Genomic DNA, 25,583 nt, shown 5'->3' with positions numbered 1-25,583 from the left:
GTATTTTTAACTTTCTATTCATCTAAGAATCCTGAAAAAAGTATACAACTGTTTTCAACATTGATAAAATCAATAAATGTTTCTTGATCCGCATATTAGGATGATTTCTGAAGGATCATGTGAAACTGAAGACTGGAGTAATGATTCTGAAAATGCAGCTTAGATTACAGGGATAAATTACATATTCAAATATTCAAACATTTATTTAAAATTGTGATATTATTTCACAATATTATTGTTTTTTTATTTATATTTTTAATCAAGTGAATACAGCCTTGGTGAGCATAAGAGACTTTTAAAAACATTTTTTGTTAAACTTACAAACTTTGGAATGGCAGCGTTTATTTTCACAGCGAAATCTAACAAAATTGTGTGACGCTTATGCTTATATTAATAGAATATATATTATATATATAGAGAGAGAGGTATATATAGAGAGAATATATAGAGAGAGAAGTGAAATGAAAATGCAATTGAAAAAGTAGAATAAAACTACATCTATTGTATTTTAAATATATTACGATATTTTACGAGATAGAACATATTTCGATATTTTACACGATTTTTTCTACTAGGGAGTACAAAATTAAAAGTTTAGCAGAATGATGAAGCTGCCTTTTTTTACACAATAGAAGTGAATTCGCCTTTGGCTAAGCCACACCCTAGAATGTAGATTGACCAATCACAGCGCAGCCAAGAACGAGCTCCCACAGAGGTCCGACAATTTTTCACAGCGCTCCATTGACTTTCAACACAGGCGTCTCATATTTTTGGTCTCGGCAGACTATTACCCTCGTAGTTTTATCAAAAATATGATTAAACATTGTGCCTGGGGCATTTGTAACACAGATAGGCATTTCCCAGAGAGGTTGGAGGGGGGTGTCCGTTTTTTGTCTCGATTAGTAGGATATGCGCCGCGGACCACGGTGGTTCATTTTTTGACTGTGACCGGTAACGTTATGCTTTTTCCTCTATTTGGATGTCTTGTTGTTTCTTGCGTTTCACCTGTATGTCCTGAATATAGCCTTGGAACGCATATTGCAGCCCCTTTTGCCTACTTCTATCGGACACTTTATTTGCTCTTTATAAAAGTTTGATAACATTTCAGCAGGAAGAGCTGTCACAGCATCAGCCATGTTAATACCAAACCAGAGCCCAGATGAAGTTTGACGGATGTAGCAACAGTAACTAAGGGGGGCGGGGCTTAGCCAACGGTGAATAGTGACCATCAACCTAAAATGCTATTGTATGGCTTTCAAAAGACTTGCAATATAGTACAGCACACACATCATTATGGCACTTTTATGGCGTTTCTTTTTTTAGGTCACTTTCATTGTATGGAAAAGATCAGTATCAGTCAATGGAAGAAGGACCATCACTTGGAAGGACATCAATCAAGAAGGACATCATTTGGAACATAAATTAAAATTTCATGCATATAAATTTTACCAGGAGTGTTAAGGGTTGTTCAATCTATGCTTTTGAATTTTTTTTTTAATTCAGAACAGTAAATATATTTTTCGGGCTCTAAGAGGAATAACATTTATATTGCACCTCTACCACCCTCTTTCTCACCCCAGTCGTCCTGACCAGCTGGGCCCAGTGCCTGTCTCTCATGGCCGGGTTCAGTAGTTCGGTCACAGCCCTGAGAGAAGCCAACAGATCCCTGAGCACACGGTCCAAACTCACATACACGTCCCAAACACGGGCCTCTTTATCAAGAACCTGCATTTCCTGGTCAGACATGAAATCAGTGTTAAATACTATGAACAAAAACCTTCCAACATGGGTTTGGGTTGTGTTCTAGTACACTGATACTGGCATTCTTACTTTTGTAAACCTCCTCAGCTCTGTCTCCATGTGTTCTACATTGATCTTTCTCCATTTTGTCCCTGTCCAGACAGCTACACAGCACTGTGAGGACACAACATTACATTAACCAGAGAGTTCAAGCTAAATTTAAATCTCAAATTAGGAAAAGGATGATCCACCTGAACACATATCTGCAGATCCCAGAGCTGTTTCAAAACAGCAATGTGTCTCCGACAGATTCCGAGTTGCTTAGAGTCAGGGCTGCTCACTTCAAACAGCTTGCAGGACTCCTGGAGATCTGCATTCTCCTCTTCTAAAACCAGCATCTCCCTGTGAAACTAAAAAACACAGTATAACACAAAACGTCAATGTATGTAAATGATTGAAATAAGACTCTGATTTTATGGATTGTTTAAATTAGAAGTGATAGACATTTACTTTATCCAGGCGCACATATGGTTTCTTTGTGTTGTACTGGAGAGGAGCTTCTGTTTTGAACCTCCCTCGAAATTGATTCAGCTTTTTCTATGAAGAGAGAAATGATTCAGCAAAAACATTAGGATATTTAACCTGAAGTTGCTATAAAACGTTTCATACTTCCAAACCTAGAAACATTTCTTTTAGCTTTAAGTCAAAGTTTTTAATCAATATTAAAACTCAGCCAATGAGGACCTCACCTCAAAGGCTAAACACTTCCTGCGGATAACGGCCACCTCTTCAGTATAAAGAGGAGCAAGCTCATGTTTCACTGTCCAGGCCAACTTCTTCATGCTGTTCCACTTCTCTGGCAACTCCTGATAGTAAAATAAAAGCTTCTCACTGAGAATGGTAATAATGTTAAAATTCTGGACAGTACAGATATAATCCAATAATTCTTTTAATGTTTTGGCCAATATATATATAAAAAAATCTATAATATTTTGCCTAAAGAAATTATTTAAAAAAAAAAACACACACACAAATAAATCATTTTAAATGTTAAAGTGAATTTAGTCATTGCATAATTTATCGGCCACAATATCGTTATCAGCCGATATGTGTTCATTTTAAATTTTATCTTTATCGATATATTAAAAGAAATAAACAATGGAATAAATTGTTAAATTGCTTGAAATATGATTGGAATAATTTCAAAAAGGAAAATACAGTTAAGTGCAACATGCCATATACTGTAAGCTACATAAAACTATAATGAGAACATCAACATAATTGTGTGCTTGGGTCATGGATTTAATGGTCACACTTTTATTTTTGCTCTCAAAAATTGATTTAGATTTATAGGCCAATATATAGGTTATCAGACGAAATGTTCATATCAGTGCATCCCTAGCATTATTTATAATGCACAGTATAAAAAAATGAATAATCATTTTGAGATAATATATACAGTAGTACTATCTATTTAGATTATTTATCTATAAGATTGGCTTCAAGTCAGTATTAGATGAAAATAGGGAATCAGGAACATGAGCATTCAAATGCACATATAAATAACCACTATCAAAATCCAGTATCAATATTGGATATAAATGTACAAACAGATATTTATTTTAAATAATTGGAAAGTTCAAAAGAACAGATTTTTTTTTTTAAATATGTATAACATTTTAATCAATTTAATGCATCCTTAATGAAAAAAAAAATTCTATGGGGCTGTCAAATACTCTCACCTCAAGCTGCATGTGGACACACTCAGGTAGGGTTTCTCCATATTGCTCCAGAAGAGTGACCACTTCACCAACACGTTCAAAAAGCTGGTCAGTACAAGACTGCCTGTTTTTGACAGCCAGCAGGAAACCCATCACCTGTACAAGAGCCCGGTAGTCTCCACTGCACACCGGCTCTTTAAGCCTAGATTCCGCCTGGAGCATGAACTCCTTTAGTTCAGCAATACTGAAGACATCAAGATTACAAACCAGCAGAAATCAATTGATTTTATTGATTGAGTACAGCATTTGGAGTTTGGAGGAAAATTGGGGCATTAGAGTGATTTTTTCTATGTAATTACAGAAAGGACTCTCACCTGCCGGTAACATAAGACATCAGGTGCTCCTTAAACATCCAGCTCCATTTTTTGATTATGTTTAAAAGACTCATCTTGAATGAACGGATATCCACTCTAAACCAACCATCAAATACCTGCCAGTCCTCCAAACGGCTAACCTCTGCATGCAAGTCTTCATAATGATTCATCTGTTGTGAAAGGAGACATCTCACTAGTAAAATGACAAAACCCTTCATATTGCTCTTAAAACAGTCTATGGACAGACATCTATATCCATTTAGATATAGATATATGTTGTACCAAATTGGTAACTCGGTTTCAAAAGCTGATATTCATGGAGAAACATTAAAAGAAGTGTAGTTTCACCTGCTCTTTGAATTGCACTGTGGTGGGAGGATTTTCTGGAAATGCATCCTCTCCATATGCTTCCACCTCTTGAGCTGTCAGTGCATGACCGTAGAGGAGGAACTGCCTGAGAAACTCAACCCTGTCATCAAGCCACAGGGGACCGTAGTGGATAAATGTGTCCTTGTACTGTGATGCTTTCTTCATGACTTCATCAACTCTCTCCATCACTTCCTGCCGGAGTTCTAAGAGGTCAAACATGTCCTCGACGTCAACCTAAACGCATTGTCAAAAATATTATTTGTATATGTACCAAAAAAAAAAACATTGCTGGAAGAAATATTTCTGATATACATTAGATAGCAATAAAGAGAAAGAAAGGGGACCAAGTGTCTGTAAAAATTCTTCTATTTTACCCTTTTCGAAAATTTCAAATTATATTAATATATTTAATCATTATGTTATAGTAAGAGTATCAATTTACATTGTTAATATAACAAAGACATTATTTTTATTTAATATATTTTATTGATGTCAAAATTTCTTAAAATTTGTAACATAGCTCTTTGTCAACAAAAATAACTTTTTTTGACAAATGACCTAGAAAATATTATCTCTCTAATACAGCAGATTCTGCATTTGCCATTACGACAATTCCTTGCTTAAAATCCTTAACCTGTCAATTCCATATTTATTTCCAGGTTTCAATTTTATTTTAAATCCCAGATTATCAATATGACGTTTGAAATCCGCTGTAAAATCACCTGGTAGTCTTCCACGTTTAGGTGAGGTGCCACTCTCTTCACCAGAGCAGACATCTTGAACACATCACCAAGCAATTCTTCCACCAGTTCGTAAAGCCCATCACCACCATCTCCATCAAGTGATGGTTTAAACGTAATCTCAGATCCCATCAGTAGCATCTGAGACTCAAACAGGGGAGCCTGCTTCACTGAGCTCTCCATATTCTCAATGAAATACTCCAGAGAAGTTGAGATAGCACTGAAGAATCCCTCCACCACCATATCATCCACATGCTCCAAATAGGCTTTCCAAGCATCTGAAGAACTATCCGCCGCAAAAAGGACCAAGTTCTCCTGGAAAAGATTCAAGAAATAAAAGTTAGACAATATGTGTACAAAAAAAAAATCTATAAAAAAAAAAAACACTGACTAACATGTAACAAACTATGGATCGTTTCTCCATCTTTGCTGAGGTTGTTGTAGCTTTTTGCCACTCTTGCTGCTCTATCTTCCAATTGTAATATCAAATCTTTCTTAAGGTCTTTTCTGCAGAACATCGGCTGTTTGCTCCATCCACTCATCAGAACGTCAATCATCTCAATGTTGTCTTTAGTTTTCTGAAGTCTTCTCTCCAGCTGATAGACTGTGTCCTGAAGTGTGCAGATGTAGTCCCAGCTGTTCTGGCTTTGCCATGTAAGCTCAGTTTCTGCTTGATACAGTTGCAGGTCAACAATCTCCATCTCCTCTTTTATAAGAGGAGCCTCCACTTCAAGAGTCGACTGTTTCACCTTATTGTACCACTGCACCAGTAAATGTAGGCTCCCAAGGTTCTAATGGAGATCAGGTTATATACTCATAATGTACAACCAGAATGCAAAAAAACTAATTTCAGTAATAAAAGACAATCTGAGCATTCACTAACCTTAATTAACATCTTTTTATTTTCATACACCTTCAAAGCAGCAGAAGGGATGTTCGTCTGATTAAGGATTTTTAGGTGTTTCACATCCTTGAGCACAGCAATCAGCTGAGGTGAACAAGTTCAATATTGTGCGGATGAATACAATGAACAAATTGTCAAAATTAGATGCTCTAGCATTTGCCTTATGATGATGCCTTATTTTAAATGTATGTTCTTCACCTCTTGATTGACGTTAACTGACAGTAGGTCAGTGCTGGGATCTCTTTTGATTAGGGGCTGATCCAGGTTCATCTGGCAGACCTGGGTAATATCACCACACCAGCTCAAATAGACCTGCTTCTCGTACTCATCTAAATGAGAGGACATCTCCAGGTATTTATGATAGACCAGCTCCATCTCTTCTCCTTTCATACTTCTGTAATATAAATGATCAATTTAGATTCATTGGAATCGTTAAAAAAAAAAGATAATGATCTCAAAAGAATATAAAAAAAACATACAGCTCCAGAACAAATTGAAGATTGTTCCAAGGGATTTGAATTCTCTCGCGAAGCATTTTTGCCCACTTCAGAGCCCCTGTCATAGCAGGCATGTTCTTGCTCAAATGCATTTTATTCCTCTTTTTCTGGAATTACATGATAAATTATACAAGGTGTTTTTTGTACAATCTACTATAAAAAAAAACTGCTTTACCTGCTCAACATGAGAATCAAACATGTGTTTGCATCTGTCCATCTCCTCTCCAAAAAGTTCAATCACTTTGGAGAAATTCGGGATAAAATTTTCCTTTATGATGTCTCTGTCCAAGAGGGGCTTGAGCACAATGCCCAGCTTCAAACATATGCAGATTGAAAGGTGGGTTATATAGGTTAAGCTATATTCTGCTTTTCCTAATCATTTACCTAAATCCAGCTCACAGGAATTGCTTACTTTGAAAACTGATTCCAATCCTGAACAATCTTGGAAGGCGAGGGACAAAATACTGGACAGGCGTCGATCAAAATCTGCAACTTTTTCTTGGAAACTTGAAAAGTCTTTTTCAAAATCCTGTATTAGATGTATTAGAATGTACAAGTAATTATTAGTTAAACAATGCATGCTGATATTGCTAATGACATTAAGCTTTAAACATACACTATAATGTGTTAAAGCGTTACATGACACACAAAACAAAAATTATGATTTATGAGGACAACTTAAGCCTTGGAGGGTTAAAAAAAGAAGAATTATTCTGTATCCAAACATACGCTTTAAAAACAGCTCCATATAAAAATCTGTCACAATGAGACCAATATACAGTGTATTTCACAGAAATTCAAACAATGAGAGTTATATCTGCTATTGCATCAAACACTCATATATCATGTTATCTACACTGACATTTTCAGTGAGGCATTATTATTGTACTACCAAACATCCAACGGTTTAAGCTCACAAGGCAAATGTGTGTTTCTATATAACTTACTGGGAGTTTTGTTATCTTATGGCTGATTCTAATCTAGCTCAAGCAAGAAATATAAAACCATGAAGGAGTAAAACCTGAGAAGTCAAATCGAGTGGATTGTATTCTTGATCCCTCATGTCTTTGCAGAGCTGGAGAAACTCTGTATGTAGGCGAGACACCTGCTCAGTGTAAACTCTTCCTCTGATACCTCCAAAAAACAGCTTCTCCAACCTTTGGAACTCCAGCATAGTGGAGAAAAGGGCCTGGAAAACATCATTTTTCTAGTATTAGTAACGATGAATATTATTACTTGGATCAAATAAAACTGAATGGTGACTGAAAGTGAAAGTACATGTTAACACCTCAAAAGACGTACTGCTTACCTTCAACTGTAAAACACGAGCCAAGAAGGCATCAAATCGAGTAAAAACAAGAGCCGAAGGGAAATCCCAGCACTTTGCTGTAGAATAATGACTGGCTGAGGCAGCCAATTTCTGTCTGTATGTCTTGAACGTTTCCCTGACACACTTGAAAACTCCCACCACAGTCTCTAACTTCTCCAAAGCATCTTCAGTCTCTTCTTTCATCAGCTCTTCCACACCGAGATATAAAGTGGCCTAGTGGAGGAAAGATTGACATTTTGGTTACAAGAACAACATTTTAATCTCTATTCTAACAATAGCCATGGTTGACTCCCAAATTGACTGATTGATTGATTGATAACACATAGCAGAGTTGGGATCCAAGTTAACTGACACACGGTAGAAAAGAATATGATTAAGGTAGCTTACAGCAATACAGTCCAGCAAGTCATTTTATGCAAAACCATAGAGCTTTATCTACAGATCACTCAGGTATAATAATATTAACATTGAATCATATTGGAGAGTTTCATCGTTGTTGACTGCCGTAACCGAACGCGACGCGCTGGTTGAGCGCTGAATGGAGAATGACTGACAGTTGCAGCGGAGGGAAAAGTTTACGTGAACTAAATCTGCACGCACGTCAGCCAGATGCCTTCATATCCTCTCCTTTTCACTCTAGCAGCTATTTTTTTTTTTTTTTTGACCAACAAATCTGCATGATTCACGTAGGTCACATTTTCAGGTCGGAAAATCCGGAATTCCGGATTAATCCGTAAAAATCACATCCCTGACATAGACACCGGTTTCAATTAAAAAAAAAACATGACATCACATCAGCATTTTGGGGGCTGAAAATGTTTTTGATCTTTTTCCTTCAATGGGTTTTAAAGTGAATGTTTTTGAAAACGATACCGATACAGTCTCCGTGTGAGCTACAAAAACCCAAATTTGTGAAAACGGTAAAAAAATCATGGGCGTATAGGGGCTCATTTTTAGTCATTTCCGCAGATACGCGTGTATGGGGATTATTTTGTCAACGTTGTAGCCTTACGAGAAAAACAGAAACGAAAAACATTTCCGTTTTTTGGTAGATCGTTGTCATGTAAATGTACCCTTAAAACACATATCCCAATATCTAACAACTTCATTTTTTTTTTAATGAAATTAAGACAAAGTAAAATGTACTAACATATTTTCTTTACACATTAAATACATGCGAGTGTGCACATTTTAAACATTATTTTCATTTTAGGGAGCTAACCCCACCTTGTCATAAAAAAAAAAAAACATTTTAAAGGAGTTTAAAAAAAAAAAAAACTTTTGCTGATAATTTACTCACCCCCATGTCATCGAAGATGTCCACGTCTTTCTTTCTTTAGTTGAAAAGAAATTAAGGTTTTTGATGAAAACATTCCAGGATTTTCTCCATATAATGGACTTCATTGGGAACCAAACGGTTCAAGGTCCAAATGAGAGTTTCAGTGCAGCTTCAAAGGGCTTTAAACGACACCAGACGGTGAATAAGGGTCTTATCAAGGACCCTTCAAATCATGACTCGAAAAAAGATTTGTTCATTTTGATGAACGAGTTTGAACAGGAGAGTCATGAACGCTCATCACAGAACAGAGCAAGGCGAGCATTTGTGCTTATAAAACTTATTTCTTTATTAAATGACCGATCGTTTCACTAGATAAGACCCTTATTCACCATCTGGTGTAGTTTAAAGCCCTTTGAAGCTGCACTGAAACTCTCATTTGGACCGTAAACGGTTTGGTTCCCATTGAAGTCCATGAATTCCATATGGAGAAAATCCTGGAATGTTTTCATCAAAAACCTTAATTTCTTTTCGACTGAAGAAAGAAAAACATGGACATCTTGGATGACATGGGGGTGAGTGAATTATCAGCAAAAGTTTTTTAAAAGTGAACTACTCCTTTAAGAGACATGTTGACCTTAACACACAGTTTTGCATTTATGCATGTTGGTCACATCACATGACTTTTATTTGGAAGACAAACGTTTTTCCAATAATACACACCAAGCATATATTTAAAGACTTGTCAAATTGTCATACCTGCTGAATGTGCAGGTTACAGAGCTCCTGCAGCAGCGCAACAATGCGTGCAGGTAAACGATAGAACGAACAGTGAGTCCAGACCAGAAATATAAGATGAAAGACTGGTGGAATGAGTGTATGGATGCAAGAGAACTCGTCCTCCTCCATTTGAGAAAGCAATGATCCAAGTGGCTGAAGGTGAAGATCTATATCCCTGGCTTCCTGCAAAGCTGAGTACACATATATGATAACTGGGCAGAGAACGGCATTACAGGGATAGTTCATCCAAAAATGAAAATGGTGTCATCATTTAAGTCGTTCCAAACCTGCATGAATTTCTTCTGCTGAACACAAAAGAAGATATTTTGAAGAAAATGGGAAACCAAACTTAATGGGCCCCATTGACTTCCATATTATTATTTTTCCCCATACTGTGGAAGTCAATGCAGCCCTTGAACTGTTTGGTTTCCCATATTCTTCAAAATAACTTTGTTTGTGTTGTGTTTTTGTGTGAAAGAAATTCACTAAATGATTACAGAATTTTCATTATTGGGAACTACAGTATCCCCTTAGGTAGTAGAACGAACAATAGAAAATGTGATAGAAACATCACATGTCTTACCATTAAAAACAGCTTCTGTCAGAGCTTTGAATGGTGGGAAATAACTGCTGTCTATTACTTCCAGAATCCTGATCATTTTCTGAACACAAGGATTCTGCAGCTGTGGTTTACAAAGACATAGTTCATTATCAAACATTCCTGCTTTATACATTGTAAAAATGATTGTTGCTGGACAAACCTGATCATAAATACTCTGTATGTTCATTTTCCTGGACCTCCAGAAGTCAAGTTCAGCTTTTGGTCCAGGGTTCAACCCCTTCAGAATCAATTCAGCCGAGTCTGCTCTTAGGATTTTATGGATCATGTGCATCCAGCTGATGACCATGGACTCGACTGCATGTATCATGGCTCTGTTCCGACTGTTGTGCCTTGTTTGCAAATAAGAAATTGATTTTTGTTTTAGACAAAATGAAGACAATTGATGCTTTTTAATATTAGCGTGTGCATCGATCCATAAATCAGATTACAAGACAATAACATGATAGAAAACAAGATATTAGTCAATTTGATGCCAAAACCAATATTTTAGACAGAATTGAGATACATGACTGCTGGCTTTAGTGTTTAAACAGTTCTTTAAGGGAAGTACCTACACATTTGTTCAAAAGTTTAGGGTTGGTAAGTTTTTATTTTAATGTTTTTTAAAAAAAAAATAAGTTTCTTACCAAAGCTGCAACTTTTTGATGAAAAATACAATAAAAATAGTAATATTGTGAAATATTATTCCAATTTAAAATAAATGTTTTCTATCTTAGTGTATTTTAAAATGTAATTTATTTCTGATGGCAAAGCTGAATTTTCAGCATCATTACTCCATGATCCTTCAGAATTTAGTCTTATATGACGATGTGATGATCAAGAACATTTATCATTATCATCAGTTGAAAAGTTATGCTTAATATTTTTTTTAACAAAACCATGTTTTTAATGGATTCTTTGACGAATACAACAGAAGAAAGCATTTATTTGATATATCATTTTTTGTCTTTAACAATGTTAGTCTTTACTGTCACTTTTGATCTTGCTGAATAAAAAACATGAATTTCTTCTTTACAAAACAAATCTCACCGACCACAAACTTATGAACAGTATTGTGAATTTTGCCAAAAAAGAACAATACTCATACAGTGTGATCGTTTCCTCTTGACATTGGTCAATCCATTCTTTGATGGCGGGAATGGGAAGAACGGTTTTCCCATAATACTGTCCTCTCACCACAGTGACCTTGCTTTGCAAATTCTCGATGTGATGTGACAGATCCTGTGATATAATATTCGGCCACATTTGGTGATTCTTCTTGTTCGACAGAAGCGGCAGACAGACCTTGATGCAAAATATTGACAAATTTTACAGGCATTTAACACTTGACAGGAAATTATTAGACCTATACATTCAAATTGTTTACTTCTTTTCTGTTCAAAAAGATGAAATATAACACTCCACATTTGATGGTGGGCGTACCTGCTAATATTCCATTTCATTGTGTTGCCAATTTATTTACTTTTTTGACAGCAAATCAAACAGTTGTGGACCTGAGAGTCTACAAGCGTTCATTACCTTCTCCATGGTGTCTGACAGCTGTGGCAAAAAGGAAGGTGACAACACCCCAAAAAGTAAAGAACCCCTATAGTTTTGTGGGAGGATGGGGGCATTTCCTTTTTTGAGAATGTAAACTTCCTTGTCTTTACAGAGATGACAAGCCTAAAGTGAACATATAAAACAGCGGGTAATTGTTGCTTTATGGAATACACCTGTGATTTATGATTATGCGTGCACTGAATGGGCCTCTATTAATATCAGACATGTAAACAAGCAAGGCCTTTTTGGTCACTTACCTCTGTAGAAACAGCGAGAGTATTGGGCGCTGTTACGCTGAAAAATAACAGTCTAATAGGAGTTTCGAAAAACGCTGTAAAAACTATTTGGTTATTTTCAGCGTTTACAAACTTTTTCCACGTATCAGTTTCGAGTTTGAGCATCCGGCAAATCGTCTCGCCTAAATACTGCACCCGGAGGTCTTCCGAAAAAGCTGTTTCTTCCTCTTCTGACATGTTTGTTGTCCCTGTGAAACGGACACAAACAGTCCAAAAACCTTTTTTCTTAAGTGACTCGTGTTTTCTAAATAAAGCAAGCGGAACGCTAGTAGTGTCACATGTTTACATATTGCGTTTTATGCACGCTGAAGAGATTTAATTCGGAAACGGTGCAAAAAAGAGGCGGTACAGCGTCCAGTTTCCTTGGTTACTTTCTAACATGCACCCCCAGACCACACGACAGTCATTCAAACCAAAAAGTTGCTCTCTTGGAGTAAAATAGTCTTTACTTGAAAACTAAGAATACGTTAGTCATCATTAGTAAACCAAACTTGCACAAACATTCCACTATGAACATTCCAATTCTAAAGAATTCTATAGTTGCATACAATTCTTAAAAAAAGAATCCGTTACATTATTAAAAATTTATTCATTCACACACTTTCATCATTTCACAACAAGACCTATTCCACGAAGTCCCAAGGTCAATAACATTGACAAATTAATAGTTTTAATCTAATGCTATAATAGGGTTCGAAACTTAAACTTTAGCCTATTTAAACTTTATCATTTACAAAATAAATAAATAAATAATGAACTAAGGAACACATAAGGAAAATCAGCTGATTAAACTAAAAAAAAAAAACAGGAAACGTTGGTAAATATTGCCTCAAAAAATATTAAGTAAATAAACTTAATTGAAAAAAGTTATATGAACTTGACAAGTAACTTCATTAACTTTAACTTAACTTTAACATAACTTTATTTTTTCAATGAAGTTTTTTTTTTTTTTACTTCAATTGATCATGTTTTACAGTGAAAGAAGGAAATGGGGGAACGAATACATTTCTTCATTAATTTAATTCATAATGGCAAGGAAATAATGTTAACATCCAAAAATCTATTCTTAAAAATTCAAAGTGTATCACTCTTAATATTTCTTATAGATATATCCCATTGTTAAGATTTAAAATATTTATTTAAATTAGCATTATTAAGAAAAGAAACCTACACATGCATTTTAGATCTGTTACATTCTTGAACATTAATTAGCCTACTGTTAGGCCTATATCTCTCACACTTCCATTGTTGCACAAAGGCAGATTCTCTGTTCACAAGTTGTGTAAGTGAGGAGTGTTGAATGAATTCTTCAGAAGGCCTCTGCTGACTTTCACGTGAGTGCACCAATAATGCCCTCTAGGGGCCTGAACCATTGAAACACACTAATGAGCGCTGGACTGCAGTCAGTGCTGTGCTGTCGACGAACAGACGTGCTGTGCCTGATCACACTGCTTGATGAGCGCAATTCTGCCCTCCTTTTGGGAACTGTTTCCCACATAATTGGTAGTTTCTAACTAAATCTAAGGAACATATTTAAGTATGATTCGTCAATATAAAAACTAGCTCAGATAATTAGTAGCCTATATATTTTGCGTCTCTATCCTAATTCGCCTCAAAAAAAAAAAAAAAATCGGACTTTTATTTAGACTAGGCTATTTATCTGTTTATATAGTCGCTCACGCTCACTCGTTGTTCCCTAGAGAGTAACATTGCGTAGGCAATGAACCAGTGCACGATTCCCGATGATTTTAGACAGTCACTGTTTTGCAAATTCTCTGAGACTTCGTGCCGAAGCACGTCACATATTTCTAATGGAAGTCACTCGCTCCTCCTGGCGTTAACACTCTTGGAAACCATGGGAATGTCGTTTGAACTGAACAGAATGCGATATCCGGCCACATGCGGCCTTCCTATGAGTGGCCCTGCGGTGTTATGCAAGCTTCATAAAAGAACAAATTTGTTATCCTCCACCCGAGGGCATCTGTTGATGGATACGTCCTCCAGGGGTCGAGAGGAAGTAACCATTCAACAGCCGCTGCTTATCTTGCTTTAGCCTCGTTGTTTTAAGTGTTCCTCACTTAAGATATGACAGACTGAATTTCTCCACTTGGAAGGTAATAAACGGCTTTTTTATTTTATTTTTGATGGCGAGTAGCCACGGATTCCTTCCAGAGCAAACCGGCTGCTCTTCAGGTTGATAAACTGTAACATTCCCTTGAGGCGGGGAACGAATTACAGGAGTTTCGAATTTAAATAAATAAAAGCGCAGGAGCATTTTATTAGAACATGCCAACATTACATAATGTTATTAGGGCAAAAAAAAAAAAAAAAAAATGAGCGTTTGTTTGTGTAGGGAGAGTGAGGAGAGAAAGATTTTGAGCATTCCCAAAGGAAAAGCGTTACCCACATGTGTCCTGTGGGAAGCTTCATCCTTTTTAATAAACCCCCCAAAACACTGAAGGTGTACCCTATTGACCTTAAAGAAGATTAAAACAGGATACTATTTCTCATAAACCAAGTGCATTATCCCACAGTGTAATGTAACCGTATCCGAACATTAAATTTATTCTCACCTTTAACACAGATGAAACAGTTTAGTACTAGTATAAATCATATATATATATATATATATATATATATATATATATATATATATATATATAGCTATATATATGAAAAAGATTATATACATAGGCTACATATATAATCTTTTTCATATAAATATATATAAGATAAAGATTATATATATATATATATATATATATATATTAGGGCTGTGCAAAATTAATTGCGATTAATCGCATTCAAAATAAAAGTCTGGGTTTACATAATATATTTGTGTATGCTGTATATAATTATTTTGTATATAAATACCTATGCATGCATGTATATATTTAAGAATTATTTGCGCTTATATTCTGTATATATATATATATATATATGTATATATATATATATATATATATACATAATCTATATTATATAAATATAAATATTTTATATATGAATAACACATTTTCTTAAATATATACATGCATGTGTGTGTATTTTTATATACAAAATAATTATATACAGCACACACAAATATATTATGTAGACACAGACTTTTATTTTGGATGCGATTAATCGCAATTACTTTTTGCACAGCCCTAATATATATATATATATATATATATATATATATATATATATATATATACACACAGTATATCAATCTTTTTCATATATATATATATATATATATATATATATAAACTTTTTTTTTTTTTTTACTAATTAATTGATTCTATATGCAGATGCCCCATAGACCCCTCTGCCAGCATTCCTCTTTGGGATGACAAAGTGTGGGGTGCAGGGTCTGTGGCGTTGAACCGTTTTCTCTGAGATTCCTCAGGGGTCTGTGTGGCAATAGTCTATACGTGGCCTTTTGATTCCTTAATCCCAGCACAGGCGGCCCAACACTGGCAGCCGATGAGATATTCCTCTCACAGCCCGTGATTTACGACCTTGCAGCCCGGCACTTAGTACAGAGAGATCACAGGTGCTTCTGAGGCCAGAATAAAAGTTTTAATATGCACACCCTGTGATCCTGACACATTCTGCACACTGGCTTCACTGCCCAAAGAGGATGGGTCAATAAATGCTTAAAAAATTCATCCAAGACTGCAATGTAGACTCGGTTATCCAACCGCAGCTGAAAAGTCTGGTTTAAAATAAGCAATTTAGATTAAGAATTATTTATCAAAGTGTTTGTTGAATGAAAAACACCTATAGGCTACTCAAATAATCCTTCTGGTTCTGACATGTTTTTTTCCAATGTGTAATTTGAATAATTATTATGATAAGCTGTTTCAAATTCACATGTATAATACAGGTTTCTGATTATTTTAAACAAGGAAATACTCAACAATAAATAAGTTTTATTTAATTTACAGAATGCTAACAAAACAATAATAAAAGGGAGTAAAAACTGGACAAAAAAAAGACTTTAATAATGTAATCTGATGTTTTGATGAGTCATTTTTACTCCTAAAAAATATTTTAGAAAGCTGTGAAATCGATTAAATAAACCTTATGAGTTAAGTAAATGTAAGTAAACAAATTAAGTAAGATCTGAATACTATGGTACCATGACAAATATTAAGTAGATCCAACAAGTTTAAGTAGCTCAAGGATTTGTGTGGACTAATTTATGTTGAATCCACTAAAAATATCAGCTAACTATTAGTAACAATTAGTGCACACCTTTGTGCCAACATTATTAAGAAACTATCGCTGCAATGGAACACACACTGTTAATTTAAAGCAATGCATATAAATAGTCTCTAAAAATGCTGGGTTGTTTTAACCCAATTTTGGGTAAAATATGGACAAACTCAAACATTGGGTTCAAAATATAATAAAAAAAGGTAACCCAATGGCTGGGTTTGTCCATATTTTACCCAAATTTGCGTTAAAACAACCCAGCATCCTCGACCAAAAACTCTAAAAAACTAATAGTTATAAATATTAGGCATTTATTTGTGTATGTCTTACTCAAACAAGCACTAATATTTTATTAAGGTAGTAGCTATTTATTATTGTCATATCTACACAGCCACTAAATTATGTTTAAGAGTATGAGTTCATCAGAATGGTAATTTAATGCTGGTGACTGTTTGCTTTCCTCTTCAGTATGCACTTCCCGCCGCGGTGTCCACTTTACGAGGGGGCTAAAGTCTCAAGTGCACATCTTTTGTGAGTGTAAAGCCAGACTTTGCCAGCAGCATATTAAATTCTGCCTGAGGATTGTGAAGAGAAGATGTCATTGTGTTTAAAGCCGTAGCCACATAGTTGTGTCAGATTTACCAGCAGGGTTGTTAATGAACACACTTTGGCATCGATGACTACATTCTAAGTTGTGTCCTAACATGAAAATACATAAATCTCATCTTAACATAAACTAATCTTGAAACCTCCTGCCTAACTTTCAAAAACAACATTGTACTTCTGTGTTGCCACAGGCAGAGAATCAGAATGTGTTCTCAGAGATACATAAAAATGGCTTATTTTACCTGATTTTTCTATCTGAATACAGTTAATTACTTGAATTCATGTACATATATCATATACATAGTATAGCCCTACTATATTACAGATCGAGATGATGTCATAAAGAGGCAAATAACAACTTCAAAATGAATAACGAACTCTGTTGAATAGTAATCGTTAGACTGATTATCCAACCAAAAGCGATTTTTGTTTTAAATTACAGCACAAATATTGGTGAATCTGTCCTAGTGAACTTTATGAATAAAAATTGCTCATTGTAATGCATATCATTTTTAAATCAGAAATAAATGTTTAGAGTAACATTTAAAAAAAAAAATCAAGATTATTTTTTTGAAGGGTCCATATTAAAGTTACACTTTCCAACCAAAATGTTGGATACAAACTTTTTCTGTTGCAAGTAAATCCGTGTACTCAACTGATTCTAGACAAACACTCATGCACAGTTTGTTTTTGTATTTTCATTTAAAATAATTAGGGTTGTGCAAAGATTAATTGCGATTAATCGCATCCAAAATAAAAGTTTGTGTTTACATAATATATTTGTGTGTGCTGAGTATAATTATTTTGTAAATACATATGCATGCGTGTATACATTTAAGAATTATTTGCATGTAAATACATAATCTATATTATATATAAATATTTTATATATGAATAACACATTTTCTCAAATATATACATGCATATGTGTGTATTTATGTATACAAAATAATTATACACAGCACACACACATATATTAAACACAAACTTTTATTTTGGATGCGATTAATCGCAATTAATCATGTCGCCACCTATGGGCCACTAGTTATATTGTACATAAAGGTTGTAATAAAATAGAATAAGTCATTTTATGAATTACGCAATGCATATTTGTTATATGGAAACTATGTAAAAAGTTACTTCTAAAAAAGTGCATTTATTATAAATATTTTATAAATGAATTACACATTTTCTCAAATATATACATGCATGTGTGTCTATTTATATATACAAAATAATTATACACAGCACACACATATATTATGTAAACACAAACTTTTATTTTGGATGCGATTAATCGCAATTAATCATGTCGCCACCTATGGGCCACTAGTTATATTGTACATAAAGGTTGTAATAAAATAGAATAAGTCATTTTATGAATAACACAATGCATATTTGTTATATGGAAACTATGAATGTAAAAAGTTACTTGTAAAAATGTGCATTTAATTTAGCGTTACATCCGAATACATATCAAAATGTTTCAGGTTCCATAATACATAGATTCTGCCACTTGCTGGTTTTGTAGTTTTACAGCACTGAAAGACTGCCAAACACACTGTCAAACAGTCTGATTTGCATTCACACAGCCCCTCTCTCTGATTTAGTAACAGTGATATCAGAGCTCGTCTTCTCCTTTCCCTCCCCTCAATCCTCCCTCTTTTTTTTCCCCTGTATGCCAGGGGGTGTGCAGTAAATGGCAACACCAATTCACCTGGACTTCACTAGCTTGTAATGGGCGCATTACTGCCTCCAGCCCCCCATCTTGTGCCTAACATAAGCGACAGGGGTCAGCTCTCTACTCTGTGCTCCTGATTGAAGGCATTTATGCCAATTATGGGAAACAGCCTTTCTAGGCTAATGACCCCAGCAACCTTGGACTTTTTCTCCTAGTTGGCCTTGGTGACCAAACTGCCTAAGGTCACCCGTCTCTTTATGGGTCCTCTCTCCCTTTTGGGTCCACTGAATTGAGACACATTTGCATTTTTCTGTATTCCAATGCAATACACACAGCTGGTCTTTGTTATGCATATTCATCATGGATATGTATGTAATTGTGTTGCCTGACATTGTTTGCAACAATTACAATCTCCCATTCTGATGAAGCCGAGCATCTGAATACTCAAATATGTGTGTTTCTATATATTTGTAACGGTTAAACTAGCCTAAAGAAACAGGACGATCGTTGTTGTTGTTGTTTTTTTTGCAAACGGCTGTCTGACAGGCGCGTTGTCATGTATAGATGACACCAAAACTAAAACCACAAAACACCGCGAGCATGAGTCAAATCAATATCCTGCATTTGATTCAATTTCCTCTATGAAATTAAAATGACTTTTTAACGTTTTCCATTAAATATAATTGCAGTTCATGTAGTTTCATAAAAACTAATGATGAAAAGAGGCCTGTGGTTAGGATTTGGGCTGAAGTAAATGATGGGGCAGGAGTTTGCTTATAGGGCCCCATCATTACTGTGATTAGCCTCTGTTTGCAGGACAGAAGCCACAGACTACAGAAGCGCCATAGTACTGATATGAGTCAGTTTGGGTGAGGAAAACATGACACTTTTTTTTTTTTCTCTCATGAATTTGTTATTATTAAACAAATTACATTTTACTGTAGTGTAATATATAAAAAATGGTTAAAATTGGAGATTTAGGTTATTTTCCATACAAAAAAAACAAGCTTTCACTGACAACGACTCACTTCATCTGATATTTGTTGTGCACAGAGCAACTATCTGCATGTTTCATGAACATTATGAAAATAAATCGTGTTTTGGAGGCAAAAATGTCATAATTTCAGGTGTTTAATAATTTTGGCCACCACTGTGCATATATATATATATATATATATATATATATATATATATACTGTATATATATATATATATATATATATATATATATATATATATATTAGAGCTGTCAAACGATTAATTGCGATTAATCACATCCAAAATAAAAATTTACATAAAAATATATATATGTATATATATATATATATACACACACACACAGTGCACCCACATATATTATGTAAACACAAACTTTTATTTTGGATGCGATTAATCGCGATTAATCGTTTGACAGCCCTAATATATATATATACAGTGTAAATAATATATATATATATATATATATATATACACACACACACACACACGTTTTGTTAGTTGCAAATAATTGTTTTGACAGCACAAATGTTAATGATTTAATGTAATAATATAATATTTTTGTGATAAGATCAGATTTACATTTCTGAACAATAACTGAACTAAACATTTTTGCCACTACATCAGCGGTTCTCAACAAGGGGGCCGGGGCCCACTGGGGGGTCTCAGCAAACTTCCAAGAGGGCCATGGAGACTTATTTAATTAGAAAAAGCTTAATTAAAATTCTTTTCAAACAGTTGAAAACTGGAATTACAGTATAAACTTCCTTTTTCCCCTCCATAATGCTGTTTTTTATTGAGGAACATACTGAACGTGAACACAAACAATGAATCATGGTTAAATTATTTCATATATCAACACTATTAAATTAAATACCAGAATAAGTAGCCAATATAAAAGGGCCTTCAAATATTCAAGTGAAAAAGGTTGAGAACCACTACACTAGATGATGGTGCTCACTTCCTTTTGAAAGCCTTGAAATATGTTGCTCCTAAATTTAGACTTGCGTGATGTGTTTTTGGGTGAGAGGCACTGAAAACCCTAAAAACCCTGATGCCTGGAAATTTTTGTTCCCATAGGAACCAGGCCGAATCATTTAATCCTCGATGTCCCCGTGTATCTCTCCCCTGCTCCCCCTTTAAACACTCTCTCACAAACTTGGCAGCCTAATCGAGCAGCACCTATTGCTCCCGCTGTGAGATTATTAAGTAAATTATTTTAAGATCAAACGACCAGCAGTAACAATGAAGCCCAGTGCAAAAGCTTCTGAGGTCTTCCACCCCCCCAACCCCCTCCCTCCTCCCTCCATCCACCATCCCCACCTCCTCTTTCCTCTCAAATTAAAGCTCTGCGGGGATCTCTCCACACCTCTCAGGTGAATTCCCTCAGTGCCCTGCTACATCCTCCCATTAGTAGCCTTTTAGCTGCAGGCTAAGGTAGGGCTCGCTAATTGGCCTCGGGAACAAAACTAACCCACTGACAGGCACAAACTCGCGGGGAGCTAAAACGGGCAAATTGCCCCAGTCCCGGGCAGCTGCTGTGTGACCAGAGGCAGACTGGACCTTCCCAGATCATGAACTGTATCAGGTGGCAGTTTAACGTGGCTGGGATGGAGTTCGGTGAAAGACAGTTAGAGCTCTTAAATGTTGTATAGGTATTTTACTCATTTGATACACCACAAACAAACATCTCTACTTCAGCTTCTTTGTATGTGGTTTCAAGAATAATATCACAGAGAGGAAGGTCTCTGAATGTCCCATGAAAAAAGATCAATAGAGAAAAGCATTCAGTGCTGACACAAAAGTTTGTCCTTCCATTGTGATGCAATGCTAATGCTAATTAGCTAAGCTGCCAAAGAATCACACAATGCCTTTTGAACCTGCTACTGCTGGTCGCAAAATCTGGTGACATTCCTGCCCTACGTCCTTATTCCTCCGTCGATCTTATGAATTTTTGTTTATTGATATTCACTGATATGATCCTAAAAAGTCATTGTCCAACGTTCTCCCGGCAATTCTTAGCTATTTTAGCTATTTTGGAGTCTAGTTTTTTCATTCAAATGTTTGCTTAAAATCTGATTATTAAGGTTTAGGGGTGGACCTTTATGATCACTTTTTTCAACAAAAAGGGCATGTTTTCATACGAATCGCATTGGTACAAATCACAAATTCATGTAAATCACTCCTACGTAAAATAGTAAATCAGATTGAACATAATTCGTAATTCAAAGCAGTTAAGCTACAATTAAGATAACCAGCTTAAAACTTTACTGCACACTTTAAAAAAAAAATAATTATGAGAATATAATACTAAGTATTTTAAAGTATTTGTCCGGCACAGACATGTAAGTAGCCTACCGTATCTCATTTGGGGTGACAGCTTCAAATTTACACTATAAAACTAAAACCACTGAATCAAAGACAGTGATAAACACCAGTGTTTTACAAAACATTTATTTTGCTGCAAAAACTTAATATGTAAATTGACGCACATAGTTTAGTATATAGCATTTCCCTACTATCAAAATCATTTGCTGAATCAGAGTACCAATATACTTCAATTGCCATGCCAATAAAGCTTTATTGAATTGAATTGCTAAATATTAAGAGAATGATTGATTACAATCTACACATCAGGTCTACAATAGGTCTACAACTGTTAAAAAATATAATAAACTTAGTAGCATCGTCATTTACTCCCGAAACATTACAGTGATAACTTGGGAATATCTGTGTTTTCTATTGTCTAAAGCAACACTTGCGTGTGAAAGAGAAAGAGATAAAAAGAAAAAAACGTGTGCATTTGGTAAGTTCTCAAGCCATTATACAGTGATTACCCATAGAGCTTATGAAAGGTTGCTTTGATGGTGTGTTTTTAAATGGGTCAAAATCTCCTCTCAGCTCAGGGTAATTGGAACTTGAATCAATTGTTTGTAATGCATGTCAGCATCACACACTACAGTCATTAATTTCACTCCATCTGAATGAGATCTGTGGATTGTGAAGGTGTTTCTGGAGCGGTGGGAAATTATTAGTGCAGTACTCATGGAATTCCTATGATACCTTGAGAAAAAAAAAAAAAAAACATAACAGCAAAGTGGTTCATTTAACACTATTTTCATCAGCATCAAAACCTAGGAGAACATTTTCCACAGAGCAAGAGGAGATAGACCATGTATTTCGTCAGATTTTGAGGCATCGTCATCCATCACATGCTCTAATTCGCGATGGCCTCCCATTGAGAGTTTGAAATGTGCATGTAATTTAATTTGAAGCCCCCCGGTCACTCTCGGCATCCTCCCTGCATGTTTGTCAATGTGCTGTAATCTCATGCTCAGTGGGACCTTAAGTGCTGATGAAATCAGATTGTCGAGTGTCATGTCATTAAGGAACACTGCAAATCAAATGGAGAGTGAAGGGTTCAACATGTTTTATCACTGTGCATTTCAGTGCATTGCTGCAGAGACATTTGCCTATGGTTGGTACCATCAAAATATTCTTCCCAAAAGTAAAAAAATAAAATAAAAATGTACTCATTATCATGTCTCATATACATGGTGTATATGATAAAAAAAGCATGTGGCCTTTTAGTATTGCGATCACTTTGACCCATTCCGTTTTTTGAGAAATACTGGTTATCCTATGATGTTAACATATGTTGACTTTTAGAGTCATGCACTTTAAATAAATGAAAACAGTGGAAAACTGTTAACTGGTTAACAGAAAGTTTCCTATACTTTAATAACTGATATATATACTGTATATGGAGAGTTCAGATGCAAAAGCCTCTAAATGCCATTTGAAATGTTCTTCTTTAATGATGATTTTTATCAAACTTGTATATTTAAGTTCAGTAATTTCACTTAAATAACAATGCCATTTAAGTGAAACTGAACTCTTCTGAACTCTTCATATATAAATATATATATATATATATAAATAATGGTGCATTTAAATTTACAGTTTGTTTTTTCGAATCAGTTATGTACATTAGGGTTTTATGTTACATTTAATGTTGTTAAATTAATGTTTATTGCATTTTTTAAATTTCACCGCATGTTACCATGATGGTGTTTAATGCAGTGTTGTAGTCGAGACCAGCTCACTCGAAGCCAAGTCGAGACCGAGACCACAGAGGTTGGATAACTTAAGGTTGGGTCTCAAACCATATGATCATACCCAGATTTGAAATCAAATACCAGGGGTGTCCACTTGCCTGAATCCGAAATCACCCCTAAACCCTCATTCACTATTCCCTATGAAAAGGAGTGGCCGAATCCAGACCGAAGTTGAGTGTACATCGGTTGTACACTCGTTAAAGAGTGCACTCATTCAACGTGTGATTGAATACGTGCACTCAATAACGTCCACTATGGTGTTAGACTCCAAATAACGCCTTATTTGAGGGTATAGGGGCCATTTTGGATTCAGCCCTTGATCAGCTGGTTCAGGTGTGTTTAATTGGGGTTGGAGCTGAAATCTGCAGGACAGCAGCCCTCCAGGAGCAGGTTTGCTCTAAACATTCATTTTTGTAACCAGCTTCCTTCACCTTTCGACATCCACATTCCACCGCTGACTCGTGCTCCTCTGTCCTGTGGGCTTCTAAAGCAATATGGGATCACAACGGTGCCACCACAACATGATGGCTTTTCACACATGATTAGTTCTGCCATCAGCGGCAGGTCTGAAGCAGGAGCACCAGCTTTCCTAAGCAGATTTTGTCCTGTAGCCGACCCCATCATTAGGCCCTAATAATCTAGTCCTTCCCTGAGACCAGCAGCTGAGTTCGCTAAACCACGGCAGAGTCTGGGAAAAGCAGCTCCCAGTCGTGTCTTGACGACAGCAGGGATGCGGGAGGTCGTGATAAATAGCGACGGGAGTCATATTCGGGACACAATGACAAGTTGTCTTCTATCATTAGTGCCGTGTGGGTGCCGGTAGGTGCAGAGCCAGGGAGCGGGGAACGCAGATGGTACTGTAGGAACGGCAGTGTGAGGACTATGTCGCCGTGTGTTGTGGCTCATCAGCCCTGAACACCTGATCACATGTGTTAGCTAGAAGATGTACTATTATGTGTCATTATGGTCAAGCATTGATAATCCAAAATCTCTTCTAACTATCAAGTTCATTCAAACAAAAACACATGGTTTTTCATTATGTTCATTTTTAAAAAACGGCAATTCATAAATATAATGACCTCTTCTAATTATTCATTCCTGCAGCCTATTAAAAGGGGCAACGCCTAAGTAGTTTGTCATAATCTTGTAGAAAAAGAAAATCAGCATAACTGATTCAATGTCTTGAATACTGTCTAAATCATGTGGTGAGAACAAAATGCTGAAAATAAATAAGGAAATGATGCAGAGAAGATGCAGACCCTTATGTGTCTCAAGGTCATTAACTCTTAACATATCAGATAATGAATAATTCATGATATTTATAGGAAATACTTTACAAAATGTATAGATGTGTGCACTCGCATGTTTTCAAAGAATAAAGAAAATGTACATTTATTTTTTACTTTATGGTTGAATAACTTGAGTAAATTGAAACTTTTCTTGCATAACTGTATAAACTAGGGTATTGTAATTGTATAAACGTTTTTCAAAACCATATGAAACCAAAATGAATAGAAAGAGTGTGTTTCAAAAACTTGGCACATATGTTTAAGCAATTAAAAAAATATAATTTCCATTATTGAGCACATAAAATTGTTTCCATGTAATTTATAAAAGGACTCAACACACTGTAAAAAAATATATATATATATTGATGGTTTAACTTAAAAAAAGTAAGTAACCTGGTTGCCCTAAAATTTTAACTTCATTAAACTGGAAAAGGTGAGTTAATACAATGAAGAAGAATGATTTAATCATCAGAAACTCAAAATTATATGTTATCTGAAC

The 25,583-nt window shown here is 35.4% G+C and overlaps 1 protein-coding gene across 1 annotated transcript in view; it reads right to left on the bottom strand.

The window, feature by feature from the left end:
• Positions 1-12,499, bottom strand: part of si:dkey-233k19.3 (dynein axonemal heavy chain 11) — an 84,073-nt gene extending 71,574 nt beyond the window's left edge. Inside the window, exons 1-23 of the mRNA XM_039694502.2 lie at positions 12,150-12,499; positions 11,872-12,015; positions 11,441-11,637; positions 10,493-10,682; positions 10,315-10,414; positions 9,711-9,922; positions 7,655-7,888; positions 7,367-7,534; positions 6,758-6,874; positions 6,521-6,658; positions 6,328-6,452; positions 6,047-6,242; positions 5,828-5,932; positions 5,340-5,735; positions 4,927-5,259; positions 4,184-4,438; positions 3,836-4,005; positions 3,483-3,705; positions 2,490-2,606; positions 2,251-2,337; positions 1,992-2,150; positions 1,831-1,914; positions 1,576-1,734 (exon numbers count right to left, since the gene is read on the bottom strand). Coding sequence (XP_039550436.2) covers positions 1,576-1,734; positions 1,831-1,914; positions 1,992-2,150; positions 2,251-2,337; positions 2,490-2,606; positions 3,483-3,705; positions 3,836-4,005; positions 4,184-4,438; positions 4,927-5,259; positions 5,340-5,735; positions 5,828-5,932; positions 6,047-6,242; positions 6,328-6,452; positions 6,521-6,658; positions 6,758-6,874; positions 7,367-7,534; positions 7,655-7,888; positions 9,711-9,922; positions 10,315-10,414; positions 10,493-10,682; positions 11,441-11,637; positions 11,872-12,015; positions 12,150-12,365 — 4,125 coding nt within the window. The 5' untranslated portion in view covers positions 12,366-12,499. The remainder of the gene's footprint in view (positions 1-1,575; positions 1,735-1,830; positions 1,915-1,991; positions 2,151-2,250; positions 2,338-2,489; positions 2,607-3,482; positions 3,706-3,835; positions 4,006-4,183; positions 4,439-4,926; positions 5,260-5,339; positions 5,736-5,827; positions 5,933-6,046; positions 6,243-6,327; positions 6,453-6,520; positions 6,659-6,757; positions 6,875-7,366; positions 7,535-7,654; positions 7,889-9,710; positions 9,923-10,314; positions 10,415-10,492; positions 10,683-11,440; positions 11,638-11,871; positions 12,016-12,149) is intronic.
• Between the last annotated feature and the right edge of the window lie 13,084 nt (positions 12,500-25,583).

Source organism: Pimephales promelas, chromosome 12 (genome assembly GCF_988280905.1).
Source record: "Pimephales promelas chromosome 12, fPimPro1.hap1.1, whole genome shotgun sequence".
Taxonomy (NCBI): domain Eukaryota; kingdom Metazoa; phylum Chordata; class Actinopteri; order Cypriniformes; family Leuciscidae; genus Pimephales; species Pimephales promelas.
The sequence above is the reverse complement of the archived record's forward strand: the minus strand, read 5'-3'. Positions and strand labels throughout refer to the sequence as shown.